Below are 13,253 nucleotides of genomic sequence, written 5' to 3'. Positions count from 1 at the left end.
GTGGGCAGATTGTGATGACGTCGAAAGGTCATGCGACCTAAATGATGGCCCAAGGAGGGGGATGGGTCGCCAGCTTTTTAGCCCACAGCACCCATGCCGAATTTTCTGGGTAATGAGAGCCTTAATGCTTCTGCTTTAAACCACATTGTGCCAGAGGCTACGAGTTAGAAGACGCAGAGCGAGAGGCTGCAGCGGTGTCCCAGTGGTCTATGCCATCGAGAAAGGAAGCAGATTTCTACGCGCCGCCATAAGCTTGAACCCTGCCAGAGGCTATAAAAATGAAAATTAGTTTGAGGAAAGGAACAGCATTGACCATTTTATGCAGGCCACCATTCAGATCAAAAAGTTTGCTAGTTTTCGGATAAATACCGCTTCATGTTCCATCTGCGGTATTCAAACAATGTCTGCCTGTATTTGTGGAGAAGGGGAGCCACTGCTTCTCCTGAGCTGTCTCCACTGACTCCTCTCCCGAAAGGCCTATCCCTCCCATTTCTTTCAACAAAATTCTTGTAAAAGCATTGCAGGCACGAATGATTGTGATGGTAATGAAAATTCAGCAGTGCTAAACCCAGTGACTTGGGGCATTCAGTGAAAGCTGTTAAACTGCACGCTGTAGCCAAGTAAGTCGTCGAAGGTCCCAGTATACGGACAAGGCCATCCCCTCGCACCCTATAGCTATGCCTGTCGAGATGGACCTGTGTGGACTGCAGCCACTAACAGCCATTAACAAAAAGTAACGGGTGCAGCCCTCCCTATTAGGCTTCAGTGGGACACCGGCTTTGAGGCTCGTGCAGCTCTCTCTGTATTAGTAAAAACTGGAGGGGAAACTAGCAAGTTCTGCCTTCAGGGCATAACGCGACAGCGGTAATAGGTTAATGTCCACATATGCAGAATCGGTCATTCTCGACTTTATATTCATAGATCCTTGGGAGTCCTCATACCACTCCCTGCGCAGTGGTGCGCAGCAGTAGCGATGTGCCACTGCTCTGCAATGGCAGGTGCTGCCACCAATTGGGGTTTTGCAACCAATGTTGCTCTTCCCGAGCAACCTCTCGCAACAAAATCATTCTGCCGCCTGACACGGTGGACAACCTGCTCACGATCCGGTGGGCAGGTTGTGATGACATGGCCTAGGAGGCTTGCTTCTCTGGCAATTTTCCGTGAATTTTTCGCTCACAGTCAATGATACAGAGAACAGACGACGCTAGAATTCTGCAACACGGGCTTTTTAAAGCTATGGCATTAATATACTCCAGCATACGTCAGCTTTTGGAGAAGAACTCATTGTTTTATGCTTAGCCAGTTACTGCTATCGTTTTGGTAGTGAAGATAAATCAGGCAGTGAAATCTGATTGAAGGTTCAGGAAAAACCTGCCAGTCTTCCAGTCTTGGCATTAGTACACTTACAACCACAAAACAAATGACAATGATAATAAACAGCATTGATCTCGTCTCTTCTTAAAGCAGTACACATATCTTGACTCACCTCGGAAATAGCCCACCGCCCACATTCTTTTGCCGAGACAACGGGCCGTGTCGTAGCGGCCGTCTAGGTGAAAACAGCTGGTGAGCTTGCCCAGTGCTACCGGGCGCAGCAGGCCCTGGCTCTGTGAAGAAATGCCTCCGTTAGCGGCTGTTTGTTAATCCATTTGCAGCTGGCAGCAACAGGTAGTTCATGATGTTTTGTTGGCGCTAACTTTAAGAAGACGAAGAAAAAATACACAGAACATGCGCAGTTCTCACAACTGGTTTCTATTGAAAAGAAAACAGAAATTTACATACAATACACAACAACGGCAACAGAAAAAACCACAAGTTACCAATTCACACCTAAAAAAGAAAACAAAAAAGACTCGTCAAAGATAGCATATTTCTTTCTTTGACAGCAAGAGTGATATGGCTTGCTGAGACAATTTACACGTATGGAAATGAAAAAAAAAACCTCTCTTGTGTGCTGTTGTTGAAACTAGAACATCTTTTTCTGAAGACTAGGCCGGCAGTTTCTGCATTCGCGGCAGAGTATCCCGGAAGAGGTGTCGTCATTACACTATGCTAACAAATAAAGTTTGCTCCAATTCTATGTATGCCAGTCCGTACAGGAAGGGAATCTTATAACCGACACCAGATTCACAGCGCATTTAAGTATCCACTTTCTTTCCAACAAACCAGTTGTGAGAAAAGTATGTTTCCAGTGTGTTCTTTCTTCGTCTCCATAAAGGTTGCATCCACAAAATATCATGAACAGCCTCTAACTGGCCCACCTTTCTATGCTGTTGGATAACAGGCATAAACTTTGAAATAAAAAGCCCGCATGACGACCAGGGCGATCTCTTGATTTTTTACCAGTCTTTTATCGACTCCATACTCCCTGAATAGGTGCATACCTCTTCACCTGCCATAAGGGTCGGCACTGAAATGAAGATTTAAACTTGAATGCACCTTCTTTTTTTCTATCTTTGCAACTGGCTGAAACAACGCCCTGTCCCAACATCTCTGGAGTTTAGCCTATTAAGAGGGAACATGGGGCCGCAGTAGATTAAAAAAATAGCATGAAAAAATAAAATGAGATACACTGAAAACTGCACATTATATGGCTCAGATCATTATGTAATGTTGGCCAATAATAAATTTAGCCTGTTCCGCACACAGGTGAGGCTTCTTTAATTGCCAAGCAAGTGACAGAACCTAATACAGAACCATATATTCCAGACTAATGTGTTCAGGGAACTAGTGGGTGAACTATGAGCTGTCATAGGTTTTAGTTAGGTAAGAGCGCAGATGAAGCATATATAGCCTTAAAGTGTGAACACACGCTATGCTATCATTCAGCGGACAGATGAGAACTGGGTATGAGATTCCTGGTCAATAGGCTAGCGTAGAGCTGAAAACATATTAAGGAATATTCTATAGCATTAATGAGAGGGTGGAAGTTATCATAATTATGCTTAATAAGAGGTACAAATCAAAAGTGGTACAGGCCATCGGGCCCGCATCCATCCGATGACGAGCAGATAGTCTAAAGTGTCTATGAAGACGTGGTATCGGCAATGTGTTGAAGGGCCGCAGAAAGGGGTGGTTGAGCTTGGCTTTAAAATGCTTCCACTATGTAGAGTACAGGCCACCGAGCGTACATGCCGCATATGATACCTCAAAAGCGAGCGGAAACTTTACAATACATTTTTAAAAATTCCCACTTTCGCACCTCGCGGCGATGTGCAGTGCCGGGTTTTCGCATGAAAACCTGGCAGACGACGTCACGTCTTGCAAATAACGTCAGCAGCCGGGGGTTATCATTGGTTTACAGCATCACATTCTTTCAGACGTCATGCGCTACCACGGCTGCGGCCACTCCGCGCGCGCCGCAGCCGGTGGAGGTAGGGGAGGGGCTGGCAGAGAAGCGCCGCGGTCTTGACGTGCGAGAGCAGAGGGAAAGCCGCGAAGACGCGGAAATTCAAATTTTGTCTCAATACCGTATAACTCAGCTTCCACAAAACACATTAAAATATTTCTTACTGGGGGATAATTATGAACCGTCGCCTTTTAACATGCCAGACATATCGCGCCTTAACTGAGACCCGCTTTTTGGGTCACTTTAAGTGTAAACACAGTACACTGTACTGATGGGCGGGGGGTATTAGTAGAGTTCGCAGAGAAACAATATATAGATACTAAATACCTCCTTTCCACAAATGAGAGAACAGGGTGTGGACGTGGAAGAGCCCAAATGGGGAGACTTATAAAGATGAATTTCACTTTATACTGTGTGCTCACCCTGGTATTGTGCAGGGTGTGGATGTGCTTGGCAAAGTGCGGTGTAGTGAGTATAGGTTGCTGATGTCCCAAGTTAGCCTAGACTTGAAAAGGGGATGGAAGAAACTAGAAAGAAAGAAGCAGCAGACCTGCTCACCTGTGACAGCCTCTCTCCTTCCTTATCCCTGCTGTGGCAGGGACGAAGTGGGTCTCGGCTGTCGCTGGCGCCCACGTGATGATAACGTTTCAGACACAGCCGACGCAAGCAGGCCGCTGCTCGATACTTGAGTTCGGGCTCTCCATGCACCAACCTGAATGACGCTGCAAAGTAAATACAAGTCGACAATCTCCTAACGCCCTTTGTAATGGACCCAAGTGATTCACGTACCTGCTAATGGCGAGGAGTACACGAGCCTGATGGGAGACAGAGGCAGGCACCTGCATTGGACACATGATGTGCGAGCCATGCGGAAACATTTTTAACATTGCTGCGACAGCGCAAAACACGACGCAGCGCTGAGTCGTTACGATTTCTTGCTCTCTCTATCCGTTAGGTTTTGCGGTGTTGCGACAACCAAATTAGACCAAATTTCAGTCTAAGTCAATAAACATGACAAATGCTAGCAAATCATCAGAAATAATTGGGTTCTCCGTACTCCCAGTGAGTCCGCATTAAAAGGGGATGGTGAGTTTTCTTTCTTTTTAGATCCTTTTCACTGTGGTAGGAATCGAAGAAAGATTTGCCATCTCTGAGGTACAGTAAAGAACTGCAAGTTTATTAGAACCACGCTTACTGTCATTTTCTTCCAATTGTGGCAGGTGGATGCCAGCCACCACGGTTGGCAGGTGGGCTTCTAATTAAATAAATGAAATAAAATTATTTAGGTTCAAATAAATTTATTCAGCAATTAAAGGTTTTGCGGCTGATGCTGTGAATTCTACAGAAGAACGCAGGGCTACATAGCTAACGTAAAGGTATTAGAAGTTTCGCTGTTAAAAATGATCAAGCAACCCAGCAGCACGTGACATATCCGACAGATGAACGCGAGGTATGTAATATATTAAACTCGTTAAAAAATAGCAAATCACGCGATATTTATGGCATATAAATTCTTCCAGTTAAATATGTGCTGAATGTTACCGTGCCCTACTGTGTTATATATATAATCTGGTGTTATCAACAGGTTGCTTTCCCAAATTAATGCATATCTTCAGAATAATTGTACTTTTCAAGAGTGGCGATAAAAACGAGATGTCCAACTATCGACCGATTTCTATTCTGTCGATTGCCAAAACCTGCCAGTCTTCCAGTCTTGGCATAAGTACACTTGCAACCACAAAACAAATGACAATGATAATAAACAGCATTGATCAGGTTTCTTCTTAAAGCAGTACATATCTTGACTCACCTCGGAAATAGCCCAGCGCCCACATCCTTTTGCCGAGACAACGTCCCTTGCCGTAGCGGCCGTCTAGGTGACGACAGCTTTTCAAGATGTTGACGCTGGCTTCATTTGTTCGGTGAGCTTGCCCAGTGCTACCGGGCACAGCAGGCCTTGGTTATGCGAAGAAATGCCTCCGTTAGCGGCTGTTTATTCATCCATTTGCAGCTGGCAGCAACAGGTAGTTCAAGATGTTTTGTTGGCGCTAACTTTAAGAAGACGAAGAAAAAATACACAGAACATGTGCAGTTCTCGCAACTGGTTTCTATTGAAAAGAAAACAGATATTTACATACAATACACAACAACGGCAACAGAAAAAACCACAAGTTACCAATTCTTGCCTAAAAAAGAAAACAAAAAAGACTCTTCAAAGATAGCATATTTCTTTCTTTGACAGCAAGAGTGATATGGCTTGCTGAGACAATTTACACGTGTCTAAACTAAAAAAAAAAACCTCCCGTGTGCTATTGTTGAAACTAGAACATCGTTTTCTGAAGAATAGGCCCGCAGTTTCTGCATTCGCGGCAGAGTATCCCGGGAGAGGTGTCGTCATTACACTATGCTGTTCAAGAAGAATGTTCAAACATCGACAAGTCTCTATGTATGCCAGTCCGTACAGGAAGGGAATCTTATAACCAACACCAGATTCACAGCACATTTAAGTATCCACTTTCTTTCCAACAAAACCAGTTGTGAGAACAGTACGTTTCCAGTGTGTTCTTTCTTCGTCTCCATAAAGGTTGCATTCAGAAAATATCATGAACAGCCTCTAACTGGCCCACTTCCTAAGCCCGCATGACGACCAGGGCGATCTCTTGATTTTTCATGTCTTTTATCGACTCCATACTCCCTTAATGGGTGCATACCTCTTCACCTGCCATAAAGGTCGGTAATGAAATGAAGATTTAAACATGAATGTACCTCTTTTTTTTCTATCTTTGCAACTGGCTGAAACAACCCCTGTCGCAACATCTCTGGAGTTTAGCCTATTAAGAAGGAACATGGAGCCGCAGTAGATTATAAAAATAGCGTGAAAAAATAAAATAAGATACACAGAATACTGCACATTATACTGGCTCAGATCATTATGTAATGTTGGCCAATAATAAATTTAGCCTGTTCCGCACACAGATGAGGCTTCTTTAATTGCCAAGGAAGTGACAGAACCTCAATACAGAACCATATATTCCAGACTAATGTGTTCAGGGAACTAGTGGGTATTAAATGAGCTGTCATAGGTTTTAGTTAGGTAAGAGGGCAGATGAAGCATATATAGCCTTAAAGTGTGAACACATGCTATGCTATCGTTCAGCGGACAGATGAGAACTGGGTATGAGATTCCTGGTCAATAGGCTAGCGTATAGCTGAAAACATATTAAGGAATATTCTACAGCATTAATGAGAGGGTGGAAGTTATCGTAATTATGCTTAATAAGAGGTACAAATCCAAAGTGGTACAGGCCATCGAGCCCACATCCATCCGATGACGAGCAGATAGTCGAAAGTTTCTATGAAGACGTGGTTTCAGCAATGTGTTGAAGGGCCACAGAAAGGGGTGTTTGAGCTTGGCTTTAAAATGCTTGCACTATGTAGAGTACAGGCCACCGAGCGTACATGCCGCATATGATACCTCGAAAGCGAGCGGAAAATTTACAATAAATTTTTAAAAATTCCCGCTTTCGCACCTCGTGGCGACGCGCAGTGCCGGGCTTTTGCACGAAAACCTGGCAGACGACGTCACGCCTTGCAAATGACGTCAGCAGCCGGGGGGTTATTGGTTCACAGCATCAAATTCTTTCAGATGTCACGCGCTACCATGGCCGCGGCCACTCTGCACGCACCACAGCCGGCGGAGGTAGGGGAGGGGCCGGCGGAGAAGCTCCGCGGTTTTGACGTGCGAGAGCAGAGGGAAAGGCGCGAAGACGCGGACGTTCAAATTTTGTCTGCATATAACTCAGCTTCCACAAAACGCATTAAAATTATTCTTGCTAGGGGATAATTATGAACCATCGTCTTTTAACGTCCCATACATATCGCACCTTTATTGAGACCTGCTTTCTGGGTCCCTTTAAGTGTAAACACAGTACACTGTACTGATGGGCGGGGTATTAGTAGAGTTCGCAGAGGAATAATATATAGATACTAAATACCTCCTTTCACAAATGAGAGAACAGGAAGTGGACGTCGAAGAGCCTAAATGGGGAGACTTATAAAGATGAAATTTACTTTATACTGTGTGCTCACCCTGGTATCGTGCAGGGTGTGGGTGTTCTCGGCAAAGTGCGATGTAGTGAGCATAGGTTGGTGATGTCCTTAGTTAGCCTAGACTTGAAAAGGGGATGGAAGAAACTAGAAAGAAAGAAGCAGCAGACCTGCTCACCTGTTACAGCCTCTCTCTTTCCCCATCCCTGCTGTGGCAGGGATGAAGTGGGTCTCGGCTGTCGCTGGCGCCCACGTGATGATAATGTTTCAGACACAGCCGACGTAAGCAGGCCGCTGCTCGATCCTCGAGTTCGGGCTCTGTGTGCACCAACTTGAATGACGCTGCAAAGTAAATGAAAGTCGACAATCTGCTAACGCCCTTTAAAATGGACCCGAGTGATTCACGTACCTGCTAATGGCAAGGAGTACATGAGCCTGATGGGAGACAGAGGCAGGCACCTGCATTGGACACACAATGTGCGAGTCATGTGAAAACTTTTTTAACATTGCTGCGACAGCGCAAAACACGACGCAGCACTGAGTCGTTACGACTTCTTGCTCTATCTGTTAGGTTTTGCGGTGTTGCGACCACCAAATTAGCCCAAATTTCAGTCTAAGTCAATAAACATGACGGATGCTAGCAAATCATCAGAAATAATTGGGTTCTCCGTTCTCTCAGTGAGTACAACATAAAATGGGATGGTGAGTTTTTTTTTTCTTTTTAGATCCTTTTCACCGTGGGAGGAATCGAAGAAAGATTTGCCGTCTCAGAGGTACAGTAAAGAACTGCATGTTTATTATAACCACGCTTACAGTCATTTTCTTCCAATCGTGGCAGGTGGACGCCAGCCGCTACGGTTGGCAGGTAGGCTTCTAATTAAATAAATGAAATAAAATATTTAGGTTCAAGTAATTTTATTCAGCAATTAAAGGCTTCGCGGCTGATGCTGTGGATCCTACAGAAGAATGCAGGGCTACATAGCTAAAGTAAAGGTATTAGAACTTTCGCTGTTAAAAAATGATCAAGCAAACCAGTAGTGCGCTCAGAATCTTGTAAGAGCCGGTATAATACAACAATTATATCTGTATCTTACATAGTTTTTGTGTGCCTAGGAATTGACTTTAGCGACGCCACTGCCAGCACCTCCTTTCTTATTGGGCGAAGTTCGGGAATCACGGGGGGCATGACCCCACTTGAGTGAATCAGAAAGGGCTGGTTACGATGCAAAATGCCAATCGTAACTATATTTACCGGCATATGGCAGCCAGGAGCACATTGCGCATGAGGCTGCTACTGCAAAAGGTGCCTACAATAGCGTTTGGTTCCGCAACAGTAGTTGTATATAGTACAGTAATTAGTGGTAGCATTAGCAGCAGAGCTCTACCTGTATTAATTGTAGTAGTAGGGTTAGCAGCACAGCGGTAGGTTAACTTAGGCCATTAAGTTCCAAACAAAAGATGGTTATGAAATGTGGATACTAGTTACACCTAAACGATGAGTCAGGCAGGCTCTCAAAAGTGGTATGGCCAGTGTTGGAGTCAGCTCTGGCTGGCTCGGCAACAATTCTCACCCGGCAGTAGGTTGCAGTGGTGACGGTTTATCATGGCAGCTGCACCTATATACTTACATGACGCTAACATTCCAGACGCCCATATGAGACTCCCGAGTGTCAGCTCTGGCCAGGATTGCAGTGTCAAGGGCTGCTCTGTAGGGGAGTCAGATCATAAGGGGACAGACACCCTTACGAGTTTAAAAAATGCAATAAGATAGACTCCAAATAATATAATTAAGAGAAACAGAAACCATATAAGAGACGCAGACAATGTGTAAAAGACTAAAAGACACAGAGACTATATAAGAGAAAGAAATGACACCAACGGCTATAATAGATGCGTCATGCATTTTGCATGACATGACAACATGTGTGCTCTTTGAATATAATGCGATATTAAGTTCACACTCTATTTTTGCGTTCTGCGTGCGCATGGTTCAGTGGCTAGTACAACAGCAATTCCATTTAGAGAAGGCGCATTTTAGTAAGCCTTAGCTGCAGTCTCTTTAAAGGGAGTCTGCAAAAAAATATTTAGATCTAAGCTTAGTGGCCTATACTGCATTAATCAGCGAAAGCCAATTGGCATTGGCGGTCGAGTGGTCTCTAGTGGCTGGTCCTTTTTTACGCTTCACTGGCGACTTCCCGGTTGGTGCCTCACAGGCCCATTTTTTTATCTATACGCTCACGTGCATACTCAGTCAACTTCAGCTAGCGGCCTTCAGAGAGATCGCGTTTCTGGAACACTTCACAGACTCCACAGCCCGCTTCCACGAAGCAATTTAGTCTAGTTCTCAGTGTTTTATTGTTCGCAATCAAAACCCTCAGTCAGTTTACAGGAAAGGAAGGGCGCATAATTAACTGGCTCACTGGATCAGTGAAGACCTCAATCATGCTGTGAAGTGGTTGTGGTGTCCACCTACAAATCTAGGCAGTTATACACATTTTGTTTCTCAACAAACGGAGAGTTTCAACTGTGAATAAAAAAATGCGCTACACTAAATACGATACACGGCAGCCATTGTACTCCGTAAACTGGTTCTACTAAACAGCTTGTACAAAGCTATTACAGCTTTTGCTGTAATTAACTCTGCAATGCCCAAATGTTTCTTTAAGCCACAAGCATAGCACACATCTTCGTGACCGGGAGACGCATGTGATACCTCAGGATCAACTGTGTGAAATAGGCACGAGTCAAAGACTGCTGCTTCTAACGTGCCTCGATGTTTACTTTCAACCATTTAGTGTGGCGACAACTACACCGTGTTGAGCTGCAAATTTGAGGTGCCACACAGTTATTTCAAAAGTCCACATTTTTGGCTGCCAGTATATCTATCTTGTACAACTTCCAAGCATATACGCCTCACATCAGATACAGATTTAGGAGCTCCATCCCTATGCACGAGGCCTATGCAATCGTCGGGAAATAAAATGACATCTCCAGGCCGAACAACAGTACTCAATGTGATGAAGCTTTGGGCCCTGGTCTGTTCAGAAGCCCCGGGCAGAGACAGGTTGCATTTACGCACTCGCCACATGCATATTTGCACAAAGAGAATCCGATATCAAGAGCATCAACAAAGTGTCAAGAGAACTAGAGGACAACTTACAAGGACAAAGAAAACATCCTACTCTGGGGGCCGGAGCATGTAGGGTTCGTTGCGTCAATGCTGGAGCGCTGGTTGCATTGCCATAAGCCGCAGGTGGACAGCTCGCGGCGGGCGAGCATCAGCTGGCATGCCGGCTTGAAGAGGCCTGTGGATAGTCCTCACCCGAAAGGCGTGGGCAGTGCATACCTGGCACCAACTGAAGTTCCTGCAGGAAACGGGGCTGTCACTGGCTTTGTAAGTCATTGGCGACCTGGTGTGGTGCCTGTCACAGCTCCGAGCTCCCTGGCCTCGCCTTGCACCATACCTAGCTACAAGAAGTGCCTCCTTAAAAGGGTAGCAAAAAATTGGCAATGGCTTAACTTGGTTAACCCTGGAATTAAACGAAAAGCAAGCCCGCTTGCTAAGCGTCTGAGGCTCGTCCATGGCAGCTTTGCTACACTCGCAAACACGTGGCTATGACGTGGTATCACATGCTCTTACGACATCCCCTTCGAATGTCATCACGTGGATTCATATCCCCTCATTGGACCTTAATTCCTAAGGGGAACCCAAACGTCACTCAATGTCAAAGGTCAACTCAAGGTCAAGAGTTCAACACCATAACTGTACCACATATCATACACGGCTAACGTGGTTGGGCCGAAGGTCGTTCAAAGTCATTCTCCAGCCTACGCAACGACAGTTAGCGCAGTAAAACCTTTTAGCTTGAAAACAAATTGGGTGCAGCTCAACTACGGCTGAACCTGGTTAGAGGGCAAAAAATGTGGTGTATTGGACAAGTAGACACGGCTTGGCCTCTAACGTTGAGTGCGTTCCGCACACTGGATAAGCAACATGCCCACCCTGCCAAGTGGTGGTTAAATTAATGGTTGATCGCCAAAGGTTGGTCACCCAATGAACGCTGTGGCTTATTTGCTGCCACAACGTTGTCAGCGCTGATGCATGCAGCCCACATCTCTCTCCACACCGCCACGTACCTCAAAGCGCGACTGAGGCGTCCACTGCCCCAGGGAGCCAGTTATAAACCTTCATTTATCACCGCGGAGTCTATAGCGCTGTTAACACTAATGCCAATGAACACAAAGAACGCCGCCGGTATATAGCTTCAGTGCCGCGTTTCTGTAGCGCACATCTGTTACCACCGCCTAAAGCGCGACTGAGGTGTCCATCGGATCGGGCCATTGTTATGCGCCTTTCATTTGCTTTCGAAGAATATTGGATTGGTTTTTAAAATTGGTTTTGAAGGAAATGCGCAGTAACTGTCTCGCATATATCAGTGGACACCCGAAGCGGTTTTGAGGAAAATAAATGGTGTAATCGGTCTCACGTATATCGGTACACCCGAACCGCGCCCCAAGGGGTACGTTTGACCTCTAGCTAGCTCACTTGGACAAAACTGCGAAATCGTTATGAGGTAGCGTAATGAAGCTTTCCCTTCAAAAATGAGCCCCCTCCTCCCCCGTAGTCTCAAGAAGTCCGTAAACCTTGCTATCCGGCCGGACCTGGCTTTCAGACGCAGCGCTCGAAGGGAGACGCTGACCAGCACAGCACAGCACATCTTCTGCCACGACACCAACGCACCAGACCACACCACGTATACGTTCTTCAACTCACGCGCTCGGGATGGCCCCGCACGCGGCCGCATTTCATCGTTGTCAGCACAGTCCGGTACGTTACAACCTCCTAGAACAGCTGTATGTAGCCCCGTGCATCACTTCGATCGTCATCAGGCGCTTACCAAAGAGTCGCAGCAGCGGCACCTTTGACGTGAACGACGCAATAAAACTGTAGCGACCCACGCGGCCGGCACTAGCGTAATGTCGAAGAGGCCGAAGTTTTTCCCAGCATGCGCTGGGGAGAACGCTCGGGACCTTGGCCAGGGCTGGACGCTGCCGCTCCACAGCCATCTCGAGCCTCTCCGGCAGGCCTAAACGTGGCCGCGGTCAACTTTCTGGGCGACCTCTACAAAACTACCGCTAAGTGGAGCTTGCTGCTTTTAACGCAGATATGAGCGTAGGAACAGGCATTGTTGGAACACGCATGTGCTTGGCGTTGCCGCCGACCGTTGCATGTAGGCAAGAGGTCAGCCTGCGTTCTGCGTCACGCACCGTGCGGAGTTCGACAGAAACGCGCCTTTCGTCGAACGCGCCGCTCTTCTCAATAAGCTAATACATGCTGCCGCGAATAAGCTGCGCATACCACCTTCAGCACGCTTAACACGAACGCTCGAGCGCGTGTCTTCCACTGAGCGCCGCTGGGCGTCGGCCGCTGGGTCTGAGACAATACTATAGGGTGGAAGCAGTGCGAGAGCTTGCTCCGACCACCGCTAACACACCGTGCAGCATGGCCCTGGACACATCGCCCAGCTCTCAGGGGCTGCGTGCCAAGAAAGGCCTAACGCGATAAACCACTGAAGTAGCAGCACATCACGCCATCTTCGCCGTGACTTGGGGAGCATGCGTATACGCAACAAGAACCGCCAGACGCTTCGAAACGCTGCTCATAAGTACACCACGAAATGACTGCATGCGCTGCGTCATGTGCAGTAGCAGCCCCAGATGTTCTGACAAAGGCGCCAGCAGCAACATATGGTACGTGGCAAAATTAGTCGCGTTGCGAAAGCGCAGTCCAGGCGGAGCGCCTTACTCCGAACGCTGCGCGGGCGGCAAAGAGAATTTAACGTGCCGGCCGATGTGT

At 46.5% G+C, this 13,253-nt stretch overlaps 1 protein-coding gene across 1 annotated transcript; it reads right to left on the bottom strand.

The window, feature by feature from the left end:
- Positions 1-1,518: 1,518 nt before the first annotated feature.
- LOC144101323 (uncharacterized) lies at positions 1,519-10,756 on the bottom strand. Its single transcript, XM_077634425.1, has 5 exons — positions 10,557-10,756; positions 9,025-9,102; positions 7,806-7,855; positions 7,575-7,738; positions 1,519-1,607 (listed from the first exon to the last, which is right to left on the bottom strand). Exons 1-4 carry the CDS (start codon positions 10,673-10,675, stop codon positions 7,578-7,580), a joined length of 408 nt encoding a protein of 135 aa, XP_077490551.1. The 5' UTR covers positions 10,676-10,756; the 3' UTR covers positions 1,519-1,607; positions 7,575-7,577.
- Positions 10,757-13,253: the final 2,497 nt, after the last annotated feature.

Source organism: Amblyomma americanum, chromosome 8 (genome assembly GCF_052857255.1).
Source record: "Amblyomma americanum isolate KBUSLIRL-KWMA chromosome 8, ASM5285725v1, whole genome shotgun sequence".
In the NCBI taxonomy this organism is placed as follows: Eukaryota; Metazoa; Arthropoda; class Arachnida; order Ixodida; family Ixodidae; genus Amblyomma; species Amblyomma americanum.
Note: the sequence above shows the minus strand (reverse complement) of the source record. Positions and strands in the feature narration are given on the sequence as shown.